The sequence below is a fragment of the Sciurus vulgaris genome (genome assembly GCF_902686455.1).
Source record: "Sciurus vulgaris genome assembly, chromosome: 11".
NCBI lineage: Eukaryota > Metazoa > Chordata > Mammalia > Rodentia > Sciuridae > Sciurus > Sciurus vulgaris.
In genome coordinates, this window is record NC_136472.1 from 10,057,955 (window position 1) to 10,079,450 (window position 21,496).

The 21,496-nt window shown below is 43.5% G+C and overlaps 1 protein-coding gene across 1 annotated transcript; it reads right to left on the minus strand.

Annotated features, from left to right (window-relative positions):
• Positions 1-15,289: 15,289 nt before the first annotated feature.
• On the minus strand, positions 15,290-18,366 carry LOC306638745 (ubiquitin carboxyl-terminal hydrolase 1-like). The gene is given in 6 exon segments (XM_079102043.1): positions 15,290-16,041; positions 16,043-16,191; positions 16,194-16,313; positions 16,316-17,182; positions 17,185-17,283; positions 17,286-18,366. Coding segments are annotated over 6 exon segments (2,301 nt in total). The 5' UTR covers positions 17,971-18,366; the 3' UTR covers positions 15,290-15,660.
• Positions 18,367-21,496: the final 3,130 nt, after the last annotated feature.

Consider the following 21,496-nt stretch of genomic DNA (forward strand, 5'->3'; position numbering starts at 1 on the left):
TAAACTCCATGAGGCCAGGTCCCCATGTGCGGACTGCAGAAACGTCATCAGTACTGCGGTCCAATGTGAGAAAGCTGATACTGTATGTAGTGCTGATACTGCAGCATTAGTGTATTGTATTAATATGAAATGCCAAGAGGGCTCCCGTGGAAGCTTCCCCAAACCCCACCAGTAATCCCACACCAAGAAGGACCACAGATAGGAGAGGACTCCCCAAAGAGACCAAACCAACATGCGTAAGGGGACCTTATTCAGCTTAAATGTACTGTCTCTAAACTGACATTGATTTCAGGAAATCCAGAGCATCACTGTGGCCCCCCAGCCAGTAGGGGCTTAGAGCAGTCAGATGATGAATGGAGTTTTAGCCCAGTCCCACTCAGAGTGGGTCTGGTAGGTCCCCAAATCTATCTCCTAATAATTTTTCCTGTTCCAGACTGCATATGGGATAGCCCTGCCTCGTCGTTGGTAGAATTCCCACACTTGTTTCCTAAGCGGGGAGGGAGGGCTACTCTGATGGGAAAGGCCAAATGAAAGCTGTCCGAGCTGCCTCTACCTGGGGGAGGAGATTAGAAAATCCGAAGCAGAATCACATCCCTGGAGAGATGCCGAGATGAGGGCCACCACCAAGGACTTGAGAAATGTGGGGTGGCCAGGCCTGGTGGCGGACTCCTGTAATCCCAGCGGCTCGGGAGGCCTAGGCCGGAGGATTGCAAGTTCAAAGTCAGTCTCAGCAACTTAATGAGGCCCCAAGCAGCTCAGAGAGACCCTGTCTCTCAATCAAATATATAAAAATGCTGGGGTCGTGCCCTGGGTTCAATCCCTGGAACCAAAAAAGGAGAAAAATGCAGGGTGGAGATTCCCACCAGCCCTCACCTGACTCTCCGATGTGGTCAGTGCAGAAGATGAGCACATCTGGGAGGAGAGCCATGCACGGTCCTAAGTTTCTCCCAGCTGTGACTCCAGTCATAGCGGCTGTGACAGATGTGGTTTCCTGGCTTGAAGAGATTAACAGATCTCATGGTATGAGCTGTGACCTGGAAAACGTGAACACACACGCACACGCACACGCGCACACACACACACACACACACACAGCTCTAAACTCTGTAATGTTTGGCTGCTGAACTACATTTTTAATGTGTCTCTTTCTCTTACCCTCTGGGTAGATCGTTACCCAGTCTCGAGGCATTAGCCAACTGTGGGAATCTCATCAGCGAAGGTCATCAGCCATAACTTCTGCTCTCAATTCCCTTCTAAGTTCCCCTGTTTGGATAGAAGCCACACACCAAAAATTGCACCCTGGAGATTCCATGAGCCTATATTCTAGAAAAGGCAAAACCATGGGAACAGAAATCAGCTGAGTGGATTTCAGGAGGTGAGTGTGGACTGTTTGGGGCAAGTGGTGATTACATGGTTATACAGTCAGACTGAAAATTAGGGGAGGTTGCCCTGTGTGTAAATCATCCCTGACAGTTGCCCCTACTGAGAACACACCTGTAGTTGGCTTTATTGCTCGTTACAATGAGGGGAAATTCCATGGAGAAAACGTGGATGTCTCAGTAAGTGGGTGTTGGGAAGCCTATTTTGGGGTTTGCGTCTGGATCGGGTGATTTGGGGAGGAAGCGGGGTGTGCTCTAGACTGGGAACTGTCAGATCACTTTCTACCAGGGGACTCAAGAAACTCTGCTGAGCCAGAAGGCAAACTTGCCTGAGGATGACATTTTAGTTGATGAAAGAAAAACAAAAGCAATCATTCCTTTTGGCTGAGAGAGCCATGCTGGTGTTTGGTGGTTAACACAGTGAACTTGTTTTTCATCCGTGCTTAGACAAAATTATGAAGTGGTCCTGTTTTCTCTCTTTGTCAGAGACTCAGAGGGTCCTTGCCTGAGACTGATGTTCCCTGAGATTATTAACGTTCAATACAAGGATAGCATGGCCTAGTTCTAAGGGCTAGACCAGCATCCAGGTGGCAGGGCAGAGGCTGCTTCCCACTCTGCCTCAGTTTTTTAAAAAGAAAAAAATTCCAAATGTGACATTTTCACCAAAGTGTGACAATACAGAAGTAACTCAGAGTTCACACAAGGCACTCATCTGAAGCCTCAGGAAGAAGCACCTCTCAAGTACTTCCCTTTACCACTCTTGAGGACTTTCAGCTGTGAAATCTAAGGTCAGAAGCAAAACCGCTGTCAGTCATGCAAATGAGCTCACTGACAGAAACTGGGGCAGCCACAGTGGTGACAGGTGGGGAAGTCGGTCACAAAAACACACCAGCAGCCCTGCTTCAACAGAAGGGAAATGTGTCTAAGCTAACTAAAATCTCATGGCAGGCCAAAGAAATAGACGTTATCATTGTCTCCATTTTAACCAAGTAACTGGGCCAGGATCTCACAGGGAGTAAGAGGAAGAAGTGAAGCTGGATTTGAGGCAGCGGGCTTCTCCCGAATTGCTGTTAAGATGGAAACCAAGCTCTTTTTTTTTTTTTTTTCTGAAATACTGGGGATTAAACTTTTATAATCTTGTCAAAGTGAATCCTAATGTTATGTGTAACTAAAAAGAATCAATTAAAAAAAGAATATATATATATTTAGATGTTGATAGGCCTTTATTTTATCCATTTATTTTTATGTGGTGCTAAGAATCAAACCCAGTGCCTCACACATGCTAGGCTAGCGCTCTACCACTGAGTCACAACCCCAGCTCCAGGAATATACTTTAAAATAATAGAAAGTATACTATAGCAAAAGGAAAGAAAGAAATCAAACCAGCAACCAGAAAATGAATTTACTCTAGATGAACCTAACTGTGTTATGGGGCGCAACTTAAGAATAGACCGATCACCAATGACAAGTCCAAATTTGAGAGTCTTTATTAAACCAGCTGCCTGATTGTCTCACACCATGCCCCAAAAATGGCTATTGGGAGAACAGCCCTGACAATAAGGTTGCAGGTTTTTTTTTTTTTTTTTTTTTTTTTACCATACATCAGTACATCAATCATAAGAGTCTGTTGCTATAATTTAAAATTACAAACTAATGTCATGGGATCTGAAATCATTAGCAGAGGGGGAAGTGGGTCAAAATGACCTTACTTAGGTACAAACTAAGGAATGGTTACTAACATCCACACAATCACTGTTGACATCACCGTTAACATGGTACATTGTTTAGGGAACTAGGAATCAAAAAGAGAACAATTTTTCATTATACAAGAATTGCCATTTCTTCATTATGTATCGCCAAACAAGTCATGCTAAGCAACATGGGTAAGGAGGTGGACGTTCCTGTGGGAGAAGCCGTTCCTGCATGACATGGAGTCTCAAGGTTAAATGAAGTCTGTTTAGTTAATGCCCATCGAGCCTGGCCTATAGCATTTCCATGAAGTCGAATATGTCAAACGGTCACAAGTGAATTGAGCAGTCAGACCAACTGGATCTTTAAGTCATTTTAGAGTGTTGAAGGAAATAAATGAAAGAACAACTTTCATCTTACAAAGGATCCTTGGGTGAGATGGAGATAATGACACATAAAACAAGATCAGAAATCTTGGAAATGAAAAATACAGCCATTGCCATAAACGCACATCCATTTTCAATTGGCAGAACGAACTGCTGCCCATGCCCACACCACAGAGGGACTCATGAACTGAGCCAGGTTTACCATGAGAACAGAATGTTGGAAAGTTTGCAGTTTGGCCAGAAAAGTGCATGTTAAATCCAGGCCAAGGAAGGTGTGTGTGGCTCCTGAAGGTACCAGCCCTGTGAAAGGGGAATCAAACACTTTGCATCCTGAAAATCAGAGAGATGCCCTGGGGCATCTCAGGAGTCAGAAGAGGCCACCCACCCCAGGCTCAAGGGTAGGAGTGTCAACTAACGGGGAAGACTCTCCTCTGAGGAGAGAGTCAAGGCAGGGGCTCTGCAGGGCAGTTCTCTCAGGGCCGCCTCGGAGGTGTTTCCCCAGGATCATTTCCCTGCTCAGCCATCCAGGGATGCAGGGGATGGTACCGCCATGGTTGGAGGGTGCCCAGCTGCTGCTCCTGCTGGTGGCAAATCTTGGCATCATCTGTCTGGTGCTCATGTTGCAGAAATGAAGAACGCAAGAGTGATGGGCGGTGGAGGCTCCCACGGAGATTCAGAGGAAAGCCTGGCAGGCCAGGTGGCGAGCCCCGGGGTTGGGGAGGAGGATGTGGGTAGCCGTGGGAGCTACGCTGAAGCTGACACAGAGACCCCGTTGTCATTTGGACATGAGGGCCCCCCAGAAGTTCCGTGCTCCTGCAGGAATATGCACAGGTGAAATGGTTGGACTGTGAGAGCTTTCACTCCATCAGTCCATCCTTCAGGGAGTGGACTACCCGGGTGGGAAGTGGAGACAGGCGGAGCCTGGTGGAGCAGGTGGGTCGCTGGGGCTGCCCTGGAGGGTGCGCTTCCCTGCCAGCCCGTCTCCCCTGTCTGCTTGCTGGCTGCCTCGAATGGCGCAGTGTTCTTCCACTACCGCCTCTGCGTGATGTCCTGCCTCGCCTGGGACCCAGAGCCACGGCGCCAGCCCACCCCTGACTCAACCTCTGGACTAAGAGGAAATCGATTGTTCCTTCTCTGAGTTGTTTTTGTCAGATACTTTGGTTACAGTGACACAAAGTAGACTAAAACAAAACTTGGTACCGAGAACTGAGACCATTGCTGAGACTTACCTGACCATGTGGTTCAGAAAACTGTGGAGCTGGATTGCAGGAGGAATTTTGAAAAGCTTAGTGATGCAGGATGGAAAGGCTCTAGAATGTTGTCGGCAGAGCTTCATGGATGATTCTGCTGGGCACTCAGAAGCCCTGAAGGAACGCAGCCTGTGCTCCTGAGGGAAATAAGGATTCCACTGGGAATTGAGCTAGAGGCCATTTGTGTTATTTTCTGGTAAAACTTTTTCTACATCATACCCATGTCCTGAGACTATGCATGAAGGTAAATTTAAGGGTGATGGGCTAATTAATTTAGTGGAGGAAATTTCAAGGCAGCACAGCATTCAGTCAGGGGCATGGATATTGCTGGCAGCTTTTAACTAGACGTCCTGTGAGATTCAGGAGATTTCAAAAGCAGAGATGAGAGATTTTAAAACTTACAGGTTGACCAGAAAAGTGTTTGTAAAACTGGGGCCAATAAAGTGGTTGTCAAAGAGATGATAGGCACTAAGGAGATGCTACATACTTCACATAGAGACAATAGGAAAGACCCTGACGGGCATCTCAGGAAAGGCAAGATGGCATTCACTGCAGGCTCAAGGGCTGAGGAGGTATGAGAAATAACCATCCACTACTCCATTTTGAGAATACGGTTTTAGCTTTAAGTGTAAAATGCCTTGGGAGGTAAGAAAGGTAGCTGGAGGGGCCACCAGAGCGGAAAGTGACAAGCAGTTAACACCAGAGTAGACATTGGTAGCTCCTTGACAAACGGGAGGTGAGAAGGAAGGAATCGACCTGCAGCAGGTCAGGAGTTCAGTCTTTGTTTTGGTCCTGTTCCTTCTTTCTGTGTCTCTGTGCCTCCCCTTTGGGATGAGGATGCTTACTCTGTGCTCTGTATATTGGATCAACGGAACTTGCTTTTGATTTTTACAGGGACTCACAACAGAGATAAGTGTGTGCATGCCAAGAGGCACTGGATCCAAGGGAGTTTTCCCTCCTCAAGAGAACGAAGGGCCGTAAGGACAACTACAGGAATATTTTTTGAATAACCCAAGAGGAGACAATAAGACCGAGGTGATGTTGGGGAAGATTGTGTACCCGTGGCACTTAGCCAGGGAGGAACCGGGGGAGGGATCTTGAGCTCTAGGTGAGAAAACCCTGGTTGTGCCCAATCTGTGAATCCCTGAGCACCAGGCACCCGACCTTGCAAGACTGTCATTAAAGCGCAGCCTACTTTCTGCTGTTCGAATGTCTCTTAATCTATTCTTTGGGCTTGGACAGGTGAGCGTGTTTCTCACAAAAGGAAATTCCTTAGAGAAGAAACATGAGGGTGCCCTGCTTGACGGGGACGCCTAGAAAGTCCTTTCACTGTCCTCAGTCACCAGGCACGTAGAGGCTGCTGCAGCCGTGAGCTCAGGAGCTCAGCCACTGCACAATCCTAGCCTCATCCTCGTGGTGCTACTTCTGCAGAAATTCACGAGGCTGGCGTTCAGGGGTCACGGAGGTCTCCGCAGAGATTTCAAAGGAAGGCCTGGGAGCCAGGAAAAGTACCGCAGGCGGCCTTGAGAGGTTGGAATGTGAAAGTGAAATCGAAGCTGGGATGGAAACCCCAGGGATTAACAGTCGCAGGGCTGCTGCCGAGAAATGATGCTTCTGCCGAGAAATGATGTCGTGCAGACCCAGTGAAACAGCCTAAGGAGCCGCTCCTCCAAGTAGCTTTTGTCAGATATTTTGATCTCAGCAATGCCGAGCTGCCTGAAACAGACCCCAAGAGGTTTCGGATGCAAGGCTAAAGACAGCCGTGCGTGCTGCCACCAGGCGGGCCAAAGGGGCAGGGTCGCTGAAGCCTTGTGGTGAGAACATATCGCCACCGCACGCTGGAGGTGCCATATGTGGAGTTGGAGACCTGTCTGCCCAGCTGGGTCTCAGTCTTGTTTCGGTCCTGTTCCTTCTTCTGGGTCTCCATTCCTCCTCTCTGGCATGAGAATGTTGACTCGGTGCCTCTGTATGTTGGATATGTGGAACTTGCTTTTGATTTTTTACAGGGGCTCACGACCAGGAGTTTGCCTTCAGTCTCAGAGGAGACTTTGGACTTGGACTTTTGGGCAAGGCTGGGACAGAGAAGACGATGGGGCCCTTGGAGATCCACTAAATGCATTCTGCGCTGTGAGATGGATGTGCACTTTGGGGGCTGCGGTAAAATGTTATGGTTTGATATAAGGGGTTCCTCAAAAGCTTCTCTATGAGTGCAGGAATATTCAGAGGTGAAATGACTGGCTTGTGATCGCTGTAACCTAAGCAGTCTGTGCTAGTTTAAGTGACCTGAGAGGTAAGTGTAGACAGGTGGGGCATGGTGGAGCAGGGGGTCACTGGGGGTGTGCCTCGGAAAGGGTGCTCTGTCCTGCAACCCCCTTCTCCCCACTCTCTCTGCTTGTGGCTGCCATGAGCGGAGCTGCACTCTTCCTCCAGGACCTTCTACCATGATGTCCTGCCTCACCTTGGGCCCAGAACAATGGAGTCAGCCCACCATGGACTAAACCTCTGAACTATAGCCAAAATGGATGGTTCCTCCTCTAAGTTGTTTGGTCAGATATTTAGGTCACAACAATATAAAGTTGGCTAGAACAGTCCCCAGGATTTTCGACATGCCAGGAATGGGGAACATCTGCCTAGGAAAGCTGCAGGCAGTGAGCAGAGCCAGGCCAAGAGAGAGCCTATGTGGTCTGCAGCAGGCAAGGTCTGCAGCTGCCAAAGCCCTTTCCAGTTCCTAGCTTCCCACAGTGTGCTGCAGATGCTGGACGTGGAGCCTCGGGATTTAATGTTGCCCTGCTGGGTTTCCATCTTGCTTTGGTACCATTCCTTCTTCTTAGGCTACTACTATTCCTCTCCTTTGGAATGGCAGCATTCACTCTGTACCATTGTATGTTAGAAGTATGTAACTTAATTTTTTATTTTTATAGGGGCATAGGAGCTAGGAGTTTGTTTTTGGTCTCAGAGGAGACTTTGGACTTGGAGTTTTTTTTTTGTGGGGAAATGGGTCATTTATTGTTGACCAGGTATTCTTATTTGTTGAAATGGGATTATGTTATCCCAGAAGCACTTATATATTCAAAATCAAAATCTCTTTTAGTACCAAGAATGTCCTTTAACAAATCATATGACAATTAACCACTTACTGATTTAGTATACAAAATTTAATATTATAGTTTAACAAAGTTTTTGTGCCCAAAGCATCATCTTAAATTCTCATTTTAGATTCCATTAAATTATGTCTATTTTCAAGGGCAACCAAGATGTGACAGTTTTTATTGTAAACCTCTTTTAAGCATGATAACCAGGCTGGCCTATAAGCAGTTTCTCTGAGATAATCTTCACCTCCACTGTCAGAAAATACTGAGTATTATTAAAGGTAACATGCATGTTTGTTCTCTCCTCTTTCTCTCTGTCTCTCTATATACACACACACATTGATTCTGTTCTTTAAGAGAAGTCAGCTATATTTATGATTTTTAAAAATGCAAGTAAAAAATTTGAGCATTTGTATACATAGTTGTTAAGTAGTTTAAATTTTATTGACCTCCCAGTATTTAAAAAAAGTTAAATTTAAGGTCACACCTCTAAGTTTGATGTACTATATACAGATCGTGCAGAATGAGTATGAAGAGATACAAATTAGTCCATGCCCCAAAAGATTTACTAGAATACAGAATCATCTCATAAATATATATAAAATTCTTATGAAGGTATAGAGGACTGTCCAAGTTTTCTGAGACACTTTTCAAAGTGATTCAGGGCACAAAATGTACACCACTGTGAATACACATTCTAGACTTTGTGCCTCTGATACAGCCCATCAAAGATTTCCCTTCCTGTTATAAAACTAAATGTACTGAATGAGATTCTGTTTCTTTTTTTTTTCTTTTTTTTTTTTATTGTAAACAAATGGGATACATGTTGTTTCTCTGTTTGTACATGGCGTAAAGGCATACCATTTGTGTAATCATAAATTTACATAGAGTAATGTTGTTTGATTCATTCTGTTATTTTTTCCCATTCCCCCACCCCTCCCATCCCTCTTTACCCTCTATACAGTACTTCCTTCCTCCATACTTGCCCCCCTCCCTAACCCTAACTCTAACCCTAACACTAACCCTTCCCTCCCCCCCATTATGTGTCATCCTCCACTTATTAGCGATATCATTCGTCCTTTGGCTTTTTGAGATTGGCTTATCTCACTTAGCATGATATTCTCCAATTTCATCCATTTGCCTGCAAATGCCATAATTTTATCATTTCTCATGGCGGAGTAATATTCCATTGTATATATATATATATACCACAGTTTCTATATCCACTCATCAATTGAAGGGCATCTAGGTTGGTTCCACAGTCTGGCTATTGTGAATTGAGCAGGTATGAACATTGATGTGGCTGTATCTCTGTAGTATGCTGATTTTATGTCCTTTGGGTATAGGCCAAGGAGTGGGATAGCTGGGTCAAATGGAGGGTCCATTCCAAGTTTTCTAAGGAATCTCCACACTGCTTTCCAGAGTGGCTGCACTAATTTGCAGCCCCACCAGCAATGTATGAGTGTACCTTTCTCCCCACATCCTCGCCAACACCTGTTGTTGCTCGTATTCTTGATAATTGCCATTCTAATTGGGGTGAGATGGAATCTTAGGGTGGTTTTGATTTGCATTTCTCTTATTACTAGAGATGTTGAACATTTTTCCATATGTTTGTTGATTGCTTGTAGATCTTCTTCTGTGAAGTGTCTATTCATTTCCTTAGCCCATTTGTCGACTGGATTATTTGACTTCTTGGAGTAGAGTTTTTTGAGTTCTTTATAGATTCTGGAGATTAGTGCTCTATCTGAAGTATGATTGGCAAAGATATTCTCCCACTCTGTAGGCTCTTTCTTCGCATTGCTGATAGTTTCCTTTGCTGAGAGAAAGCTTTTTAGTTTGAATCTATCCCAGTGGTTGATTCTAGCTTTTATTTCTTGTGCTATGGGAGTCCTGTTAAGGAAGTCTGATCCTAGACCAACAAGGTGAAGATTTGGACCTACTTTTTCTTCTATAATCTGCAGGGTCTCTGGTCTGATTCCAAGGTCCTTAATCCATTTTGAGTTTAGTTTCGTGCATGGTGAGAGATATGGGTTTAGTTTCATTCTGTTGCATATGGATTTCCAATTCTCCCAGCACCATTTGTTGAAGAGGCTATCTTTTCTCCATTGCATATTTTTGGCCCCTTTGTCTAGTATGAGAAAATTGTATTTATTTGGGTTGGTGTCCATGGCCTCTATTCTGTACCATTGATCTACCTTTCTATTTTGGGACCATTACCATGCCGTTTTTGTTACTATTGCTTTGTAGTAGAGTTGAAGATCTGGTACTGCAATACCCCCTGTTTCACTCTTCCTGCTAAGGATTGCTTTAGCTATTCTGGGTTTCTTATTCTCCCAGATGAATTTCATAATTGCTTGCTCTATTTCTGTAAGGTACGTCATTGGGATTTTAATTGGAATTGCATTGAATTTGTATAGCACTTTAGGTAGTATGGTCATTTTGACAATATTAATTCTTCCTATCCAAGAACATGGAAGATCTTTCCATCTTCTAAGGTGTTCTTTAATTTCTTTCTTTAGTGTTGTATAGTTCTCATTGTAGAGGTCTTTCACCTCTTTTGTGAGATTGATTCCCAAGTATTTTATTTTTTTCGAGGCTATTGTGAATGGGGTAGTTTTCCTAATTTCTCTTTCTGAAGATTCATCACTTATGTATAAAAATGTGTTGGATTTATGAGCATTGATCTTGTAACCTGCTACTTTACTGAATTCACTTATGAGTTCTAAGAGTTTTCTGGTGGAATTTCCAGGTTCCTCTAAATATATAATCATGTCATCAGTGAACAGGGATAGTTTGAGTTCTTCTTTTCCAATTCGTATCCCTTTAATTTCTTTGGTTTGTCTAATTGCTCTGGCCAGAGTCTCAAGAACGATGTTGAATAGAAGTGGTGAAAGAGGGCATCCCTGCCTTGTTCCAGTTTTTAGGGGGAATGCTTTCAGTTTTTCACCATTTAGAATGATATTAGCCATGGGCTTAGCATAAATGGCCTTTACAATGTTAAGGAATGTTCCCACTATCCTTATTTTTTCTAGTGTTTTGAGCATGAAGGGGTGCTGTATTTTATCAAATGCTTTTTCTGCATCTATTGAAATAATCATGTGATTCTTGACTTTAAGTCTATTAATATGGTGAATTACGTTTATTGATTTCCTGATGTTGAACCAACCTTGCATCCCTGGGATGAAACCCACTTGATTGTGGTGCACTATCTTTTTAATATGTTTCTGTATGCGATCTGCTAAAATTTTGTTGAGAATTTTTGCGTCGATGTTCATTAAGGATATTGGTCTGAAATTTTCTTTCCTTGATGAGTCTCTGTCTAGTTTAGGTATCAGTGTGATATTGGCTTCATAGAATGAGTTTGGGAGGGTTCCCTCCTCTTCTATTTTATGGAATACTTTGAGAAGTATTGGAATGAGCTCTTCTTTAAAGATTTTGTAGAACTTGGCTGAGAACCCATCTGGTCCTGGACTTTTCTTTGTTGGTAGGCTTTTGATGACTTCTTCTATTTCAGTACTTGAAATTGGTCTATTTAAATTGTTTATGTCCTCCTCGTTCAGTTTAGGCAATTCATATGTCTCTAGAAACCTGGTGATGTCTTCGAAATTTTCTATTTTGTTGGAGTATAGATTTTCAAAATAGCTTCTAATTATGTTTTGTATTTCAATCCTGTCTGTTGTGATATTTCCTTGTTCATTCCGAATTTTAGTGATTTGGATTTTCTCTCGTCTTCTCTTTGTTAGTGTGGCTAAAGGTTTATCAATTTTGTTTATTTTTTCGAAGAACCAACTATTTATTTTGTCAATTTTTTGTATTGTTTCTTTTGTTTCAATTTCATTGATTTCAGCTCTGAGTTTAACTATTTCCTGTCTTCTACTACTTTTGGTGCTCTTCTGTTCTTCTTTTTCTAGGGCTTTGAGCTGTAGTGTTAGGTTGTTTATTTGTTGAGTTTTACTTCTTTTATTAAATGCACTCCATGAAATAAATTTCCCTCTAAGTACTGCTTTCATAGTGTCCCAGAGATTTTGACATGATGTTTCTTTGTTCTCATTTACCTCTAAGAATTTTTTAATTTCCTTCCTAATATCTTCTGTTATCCATTCATCATCTAATAGCATATTGTTTAATCTCCAGATGTTGGAATAGTTTCTGTGTTTTACTCTTTCATTTATTTCTAACTTCAATCCATTATGATCTGATAGAATACATGGTAGTGTCTCTATCTTCTTGTATTTGCTAACATTAGCTTTGTGGCATAATATATGATCTATTTTAGAGAAGGATCCATGTGCTGCTGAGAAGAAAGTGTATTCGCTCTTGGTTGGATGGTATATTCTATAAATATCCGTTAAGTCTAGATTATTGATTGTGTTATTGAGATCTATGGTTTCTTTGTTCAATTTTTGTCTGGAAGATCTGTCCAGTGGTGAGAGAGGCGTGTTAAAATCACCTAGTATTATTGTGTTATGGTCTATTTGGTTTCTGAAATTGAGAAGGATTTGTTTGACATACATGGATGAGCCACTGTTTGGGGCATAGATGTTTATGATTGTTATATCTTGCTGATTTATGCTTCCCTTAAGCAGTATGAAATGACCTTCTTTATCCCTTCTGACTAACTTTGGCTTGAAGTCCACATTATCTGAAATGAGGATGGATACTCCAGCTTTTTTGCTGAGTCCATGTGCATGGTATGTTTTTCCCCATCCTTTCACCTTTAGTCTATGGGTATCTTTTTCTATGAGGTGAGTCTCTTGCAGGCAACATATTGTTGGATCTTTCTTTTTAATCCAATCTGCCAGTCTATGTCTTTTGATTGATGAATTCAGGCCATTAACATTCAGGGTTATTATAGAGATATGATTTGGTTTCCTGGTCATTTGGTTCATTTTTTAAATTTTATTTATTTATTTGTTTGACACAACTTGTTTCCTCCTTTATTTGACAATTCCTTTAGGATAATTCCTCCCTTTGCTGATTTGCTTCTTTGTTTTTCATCTCTTCCTCATGGAATATTTTGCTGAGAATGTTCTGTAGTGATGGCTTTCTTTCTGTAAATTCTTTTAGCTTTTGTTTATCATGGAAGGATTTGATTTCATCGTCATATTTGAAGGTAAGTTTTGCTGGGTATAAGATTCTTGGTTGGCATCCATTTTCTTTTAGCTTTTGTTTATCATGGAAGTATTTGATTTCATCGTCAAATTTGAAGGTAAGTTTTGCTGGGTATAAGATTCTTGGTTGGCATCCATTTTCCTTCAGGGCTTGAAAAATGTTGTTCCAGGCCCTTCTAGCTTTTAGAGTCTGGACTGAAAAATCTGCTGATATCCGTGTTGGTTTCCCCCTGAATGTAATTTGGTTCTTTTCTCTCACAGCCTTTAAAATTCTGTCTTTATTTTGTATGTTAGGTATTTTCATTATAATGTGCCTTGGTGTGGGTCTGTTGTAATTTTGTGTATTTGGAGTCCTATAAGCCTCTTGAACTTGATTTTCCATTTCATTCTTCAGATTTGGGAAATTTTCTGATATTATTTCATTGAATAGATTGTTCATTCCTTTGGCTTGTTTCTCTAGGCCTTCCTCAATCCCAATAATTCTTAAATTTGTCCTTTTCATGATATCTCATAGTTCTTGTAGATTCTGTTCATGATTTCTTACCATCTTCTCTGTTTGTTCAACTTTGTTTTCAAGGTTAAATATTTTGTCTTCAATGTCTGAGGTTCTGTCTTCCAGGTGTTCTATCCTACTGGATATGCTTTCTATGGAGTTCTTAATTTGGTTTATTGTTTCCTTCATGTCAAGGATTTCTGTTTGTTTTTTTTTCAATATCTCTAACTCTTTATTGAAATGATCTTTTGCTTCCTGTATTTGCTCTTTTAATTGTCGATTGGTGCGATCATTCAATGCTTGCATTTGCTCTTTCATCTCATCGTTTGGTTCTCTGATCATTTTAATTATGTACATTCTGAACTCCTTTTCTGTCATTTCTTCTGCCATGCTGTCATTGGGTTTTATTGATGTAACATCTAGATTTGTTTGCAGCATTTTCTTTCCTTGTTTTCTCATATTGTTCAGGTTTCAGTGGACCGCTGAGATACTGCAGATTTCCTCTATTGACTAACAATGTCCCTGAAGATTTCTATATATATCCCCCCTTAGCCTTCAGTAGGCTGAAGTCTTAGAGGAAGTTGATAATGCGGTGCAACACAAGGAAGCTGCTTCTCTAGGAGTGGTGGCCTTCAGGTGGGGTATAATCCCTGCTAGTGGGCAGAGGTGCCTCCACTTGTTAACCAATGGTCATCCAAAGGGGACCTAGGCTGCGGGCTGAGGCAAATCCTGTTTGGGCCTGAGTCTCTGGTTTTACCGTCCTTGTGGGGAAACCTCACCCAGCAGGGAAGACTCACCCGGTGGGGTGGTCTCTCTGGTCAGTTCCTTCCTAGAGGTTCCCCTCAATTTACAGCTACCGCCTGGGCTGGGCTGCCTTCCTCTGCAAACTTCCCAGGGGCCCGGCCCTACCTCCTAGGCCTGGGAGCCTCACCCTTCACAGATGAATCTCCTTAGGCTGCCCCTCCTCAGAGAATCTGCCCGCAGGTCTGGAACCTTCGCTCCGGCCTAAGCCTGTCTCTGTGAGGCTCTTCCACCAAGAAGCCTCCTAGATCCTGGGACCCTGCTCTGCACCTAATCGCCTGGCTATGCGGCCCCTCCTCTGAGCAGCCACCTGGGGCCCCGTACAATCGCTCTGAGTCCCAGAGACCCGCCACACGCCTCTTCCTCCAGACAGCCGCCCAGTATTCCGGTGCGGTCACTAGGAGTCCAAGAAACTCACTGCGTGCCTCCACCTCCCACCAACCACCCGTAGCCCTGGGCAATCAATCACTCCGAGTCAAAGTGACTCTCCCCATTCCTCCTCCTTCTCCAGATAACCCCCCGGGTGTTCAGGAGCGGTCGCTCTGAGTGGCTCTGAATCCACGAGACCCGCTGCATGGGTCCTCTGGGCAAGCACCCGGAGCTCTGGTGTGTCCACTCAAGACCAAGCGACCCACCACGCTTCTCCTCCAGGCAGCGCCCCTGTTTTCAGGAGCTGTCACTTTAAGTCCAAACAACTCACCACTCACCTTCTCCTCTGAGCATCCGCCTGGAGCACTAATGCAGTCACTGAGAGTCCAAACGACCCGCCACGCTCCTCCTCCTCCTCCTCCTCCTCCTCCGGGCAGGCCCCGGTGTTCAGAAGTGGTCCGAGTCCAAACAGCTCGCCGCGGAGCTTCTCCTCTGGCAACCGCCTGTAGCTCTGGTGCAGTCACTCCGAATCCAAGCGGCCACATTCCTCCTCCTCCTCCTCAGGGCAGGCCCCAGTGTCCTGAGTCCACACAGCTCTCCTCGCCACTCCTCCCCTGGGCAGCCGCCGTTGCCCCAGTGGTTGCTCCGAGTCCCAGCGCTGTGCCGAGCGGCCTCCTTTATGGCGCTCCCAGTTGTCCTGAGATTCTGTTTCTTAATGAAAAACCACAGAGCTATAAACATGTAGATAATTACTCCAAAATATGGAGAATACAAATACAAGCACTTTATTTTTAAAAGCAAACACAAAAGATTGGTGTAAATCCAAAAGTGTTTAAATGCTTCCATTTTGGATGATTAAGAACCTATACAAGTTTGTTCCCAGAAGCTAATGCATCACTAGTCTCTAAGGAAAATGAATTCTAAAAATTAACATGGTTTTTCAGTATTTCAAATTTCACTATTTATATAAAAACCTAGAGAGACCAATAATATCCAATAGCTTCAAAAGATAAAAGCTAGACTCTGATGTAATTGACTTTACCCATGTTTGTCCACGTCTGTTTAATATATACACAAGGAAAGTACACTCACTCTATAATTTCTTATAAAATAGCAAGTAAGGAGTAGATGTAGGAGATGTAGATGGGGAAAGAGAATTCAAAAAGTCTTTCTCTTCAGTAACTTTCACTTCAGAATCATCAAAAAGCAACCACTTCCCTAAATATTCCTTTAAGCTTTGCACTACATATGAAATTTTGTTCTCAAATCCACTAATGTTAATGCCTGTTTGGTCACCGGATTCCTTGTTTCTATCAGATTCATGGGTCCCATTAGTATTGTTAGTCTCAGAATTTCTATTTTCAGCAAATGCTGTTCTGGCAACCTTATCAGGATTAGATGTTTTGTTGTATAGCTCATAATCTGCTTTGCTCTTTTGTCCACCAAGAAGTCCAATAGCTTCTACATTTTTTTTTGTTCAAAACTTTACTTGGCTGTGTATTTCCAGCAACTCTAACTGACACTTCTTCATCATCATAATTTTCAACTGCACCCCTTGCTTCCTCCTCATTCATTGGTTCTGGCTTACCTATTTCACACGTCTGGTCAACCACAAAATTTCCTTAACAGAAGCAGTGTAATGCCCACTATTAATTGTAATCACAACTGCAAATAATCCATAGCTGTCATTAGTTGGCTTTGTGCTCCATTCTTCTAGTGACAATTTAAGAGGTGTCAATAAAGGATGTTGATCTTGGAAAGGCCACCACCATAACAATCAAACTCCAAGACACTAGCAGCAAAGCACTTCAGATGAATAGTTATAACTTCAGGCATTTTATCAAACAAAAGACTTCTTTCAGCTTCAGTATAATGATGGCAATTTTCACAGAAATATCTATCTTCTCCTACAATCCTCTCCACAGAAGCAAATTGTGAAATTGCCCATCTCAAGGTCTTCATTTCTGTTTTTGGCTCTGGAGAAATTTCAGAATTCTCCTCTACTTTGGAAAGTTCATCTTCTTGTACTGGCACACCGATGTCCTGAAAATCTTCTCTTCTTTCTGTTAAGCTTTCACATTCCAAACAACGAGTCCTTAATACAAGCTGACCTTGAAATAATTTCTCCACTAGCTCAAAACCAATTTGCTCTGCACCTTTGTTTATGGACTTAACTTCATTAACATTTACAGGTTTAACATTATTTCCTGGAGATTCAAGTCCACAACCATTAGCTGTGTTATCAATTTCACACTTCCCCAAGTCCTCCTCAAGATCATACTCATTTTCTTTAGACTGTCCTTTGGATCCTTGGCTTGTTGTTATTTGCCCCAGACTACAGAATTTCCAAAGAATGCTGGGTTGCTTAGTTACAGACTTTAACCAATTTATTTTAACTCTTGATTTCCTTTGTGAGAGTCTTGCACTCTCATTTTCAGAAACACACTTGGGGATTACTTTAGGAGGAATCTCTAATGTATCACCAGTAGCTTCTCTTTTTGACCTTGTTTGTCTCTGATTCTCTTCCAATGACTGGTGTTCCTTAGATACTTTAACTTTTTTCTTTGTGTTACCAAATTCTGTATCACTTTTTCTTTTTCCATTCCCTTTGGGAGTTTTTCTTTATGGTCTTCAGAATTCCTCGTACTGTCAGTCTCCATGCTGCTAATTCCACTCATTTCCTCTTTCTGGTGAGTTTTTTCTTCTACCTTAGTCATAATTCTGTTACATTTTTTACTTCTTCTTTTTTTAGAAGTTGGCATGTTTCTTGAATGTTTCCCAAAATGCACTGTAGTACTTCCTGTGCATCATGCTGTAGATATCCTTCATACATAGGGTTCAGTTCCCTGAGTGTGTTAAGCAGTCGCCTTGGCTGGGTAGCAAGTTCATCGGTATATTTCTCTGGATTTAAGAGAAAACTAGCCTGAAGCTGTTCTACTGAAATGATTAAGGACTGTAAACTGCATATAAGTTCATAACTTGCCAAAGACTCTTCTTTGCAATTTCCCTTATCTTTTTGATTGGCTTCATCCTTTAGAGCTTCCTTCTTCCTTGAAATAATATTAAATAAGTGCTTCACTCCAGACTTAAAACCAGGACAAAAATATAATACCTGAAGTATACTATTAAGATAACAAGTATTGCCGAGATTATTCAGTCCCACAAATGGTAGCAAGTTTTCTCTCTTCTCACAGTTTATAAGTGAGGACTGTGCTGCAGGAACAACTTGATCAATTTCTGATCCTCTATATTCAGAAGCTTTTTCTTCATTTTCTTGAGAATCTGTGAAATCTAAGGCTCTCTTAGTTTCCTTTTTCTGAAAAAATTTCAAAGAAAGTCTGTTTTTCTTGGATGGACTACCTCTTGAAAGCCCATTACTTTCACTGGGTATGACACCAGGCATTTTCTTTTCAAATCCCAAGGAGTTGACAAGAATTAATTTATAGAGGGCAGTTGTAATCACCAATTATATCCGGCCATGGCCCTAAGCGAGGTCCTCGGCGGTGACGCCGCTGAGTCCAGTCGGGATGAGTGTGGGTACCACAGGTGAGTCCCTGCCTGAGACGCCGGGTCCCCGACCCAAGGGAAAGGTGATGGGATCGCCCTCCCGCGGGGGAGTGACCATCAGCTCAGAGCGGGAACCCCGGTCGCCGCCGCTCGCTCCTGCCCAGCGCGCCACCCACTACATCCCCGGAGCGGCGCCCGCTGCGCCCGCCCAGGACCGCTAGGAGCGCAACAAGCGGTGGTCGCGCTCGCAGAGCGCCTGAACCGCCAGGGTCTCTCCCACTCCTCCACCGAGGGGAACTTTTGAGGCATGCTGGAACTGTGGAGATTTTGGTGACTCTTAGAAGTGAAATAAATTTGCAATTTACGATGGATCTGGGCCTTTCAGGGCTAGGGGATATGAAGTATCCCCCCAAAACTCATGGGTTGAAGTTTTGCGCCTCAACGCAGCAATGTTCAGAGGTGGAACTCTGGGGAAGTGATTGGATTTTGAGGGTTATTCTTCCTCAGTGGATTAATCCATTGGTAACTGAGTGGACTAGATCAGACCTAGCTGAAGGAAGTAGATCACTGGGTGTGCCCTTCTAAGGACCCTCTGCTTTCTCTCTATTGATCTAACATCTATCTGTGTCTCCTTCTTAGATGCCATGAACCAATACGCTTTCCTCTGCCATGCACTTCTGCCATGACGATCTGCTCACTTCAGGCCCAGAGCAATGGAGCAAGTTGTCCACAACTGAAATCCTGAGCCAAATAAATCTCTTCTCCTCTACGTTATTTTTCTCAGGTAATTGTCACAGCAATGAAAAGCTAACACATCAGATCTCTAAAATATTTTAGCCAACTCAGATCTCGTGACTAACACTAATATCACTAGTCAGTGGTCATTTTAGTCTTTCTAGTCTCCAATTATACTGATAATCAAGTTTTTAATTTTTCACGGAAAACCCATCCCCAGCATTCAGTAAGCTTACTAGAAAAATATCTGATGTTGAGAGGTAAAGATGGCTTATAGGGACCACCTCTTTTAGCACCAAGCCAACTGACTGCCCTTGGGGTAAATTTCCCTAATGGAAAGTTGCCATACCAGGCAACTTTTTCAGAGGACATTAGCCTCTTACCTTTTTTGGGCAGGAGGGATGTGCAAAGGGACAGAGCAGTCTATCCTCTGGAAAAGTCTGAAGGAGTCTGGCAGAAGCTTCCCAGAGAGAAAAACATGAGGGGGAACATAAAGGGAGCCATCTGTTGGTGCCAACATTTTCCCTGAGGGGAGGGCTTCGAGGAAGTGCTAAGGAACCCACCCGAGGCTGACCTCCTGACCACCTTCACTCTGATGACCTCCTCCTTCAGGCCGTGTATCTCTCTCCTCTTCCCAAAGCTCCCCTATCCAGGCTAACCCCGGTGCTGAGTGGGATGCACCACCGGAAGTGACTCATTACCACTAGTTACAGGTGAAGGAAGTGCGTTCTCAGGGTCAGGCACTTTTTACAAGGTCACAGAGCTGGAACTTACCCTAACCACCCAAGAGGGGCTCCGTCAATGTTACTTTCCTCCTTTCTGATCCAGACATCCAGAAAACATGCAGAGTTTCTGCAGGGATAGATAGGTACATTTACGGATTCTGGAAAGTTGCTAGATTTAGGTCATCCCGTAACCAAGAGGGAGGGAAATGAGAAAGGAAAGAAACGAAGAACTCATACAGTTTATGGGAGGTTTCAGGTGCCCCATTAAAAATCCAGGTAGCCATGTAGACAAGAACCGGAGGTCAGGTCTGAGGCAGGCTGGAGGTAGAAGTTTCCAGGCTGCATTTGTGAGCGGAGCACAGTGGACTTGAAGAGCATCCCTGTGGCTGTGGTCTTCTATGTCTCCCCTCAGCTTCTGCCTTGGTCCTCCCCCTGCAGGCATGAAGCTGAGGTAGAACCCGGACTGAAAGACAGGACCAAGTAGGACTCAGATCTCTGACCCCAGGAAGCCAGGCACAAACACTCTTGCTACTAACCCCATATCAGGAACAGATGTCCTGATCCAGGAAGTTGACCCAAAAGGATTCCTGCGACCCATTGTCAGGATGAGTCCAGATAAGCCCAACACCGAGAAGTGGCCATAATTCAGGAAATGGAGCCCTCAGGATTAAGAACTCGAAACTGAACACAAGGGAGGGGAGGGAAGAGGAAGAGGCTGGGTCCTTATCCACTGGGGACAGGACAGTGAGGAGGACCTCCAGGCCAGGCCCTGGAGGGTGAGAGAGCTGTGAACTCTGAACTGGAAGTGCTTGCTTTCAGGTGGAATTTCTCATGATGACAGAAGGACCCCATGTTATTAATTGCAGGCTTTCTTCTGAGGAGCAGACACCAGGAAACAGTGACTCCTTGAAGTAGCCACAGAGATCTTGTGTTAGGAGCCGCCGTGGCGACTCTAGTAGAGATGCAGTCACCGCCCCTCAGTTCCTCTGCTCTCCTGATCCTTGATGTTTGCCACGACAGTTCCCAGTCCCTATCTTTTCTCGGGAGCCCTTGACTAAAGGAGGATCTAAATCTAGCAACTTTCCAGAGTCTATGAAATCCATCTGTCCCTTCTGAGGGTCTTCTGAGCTACCACCAGAATCACTCTACAACATTCTAAAGCTTTTCCAGCCTGTAACTGTGGGGGTCTCTCAGCATGTCCCATGTGGATGAGAAAAGGGTTAACTGCTGGAAGATGATATTGGCTATCAATCAATCAAGCACCCATAAACTTATCTAATCAATAAACACACAAGAGTCAACACTTTTTAAATGAGAGGGAACATGAAGGATCTGGCCATACCTGATCTGGTCTCTAACAACATGGAGTAGCCCAACTCTTTTGTTTATAGTTGCACAGGTAAAGGGCCCAGAACAGGAGGGGCCTCTTCTGTGATGAACAGGCTGAGGTGGAGTTAGGGGAGCCATCTGCCCAGGGAAGCTACCATGGAACCAGACAGGGAACCACTCCCACACAGTGCCACATACCCACCAGCAATCTGGGACAATCCTCCGTGGTTGCCAATTCCTAGAAGTCAGGCTTCTGTGTCTCATGGCTCAACCACATCTGATTCTGCTAAATAAGGTTGGCTCCCCAAGTCTCCCCCTTATTTATTTTTTAAAATATAAATGATGGGCAGTTATTTTGAGGTTCCACCTCTTGGTTCTGAGAGCTGCTTAAAGGTCCCAGATCTTGGTTCTGAGGGTATGGCAACCTATTATCATGATACAAAAAGAATTAGTAGCAAAAGAGTCATTTCAATAACATACCATTCAATTTTGGAAGTACTTGATCAACCAGAATTACAGAGTCCATGAGATCAACTCTACCTTTTGAATATTCTGGATGTAGTGATGTGCTTTTATAAGATCCAAACTATTATTACTGCTATTTCAAATGTCCATTAGATGATTCTTAATTAA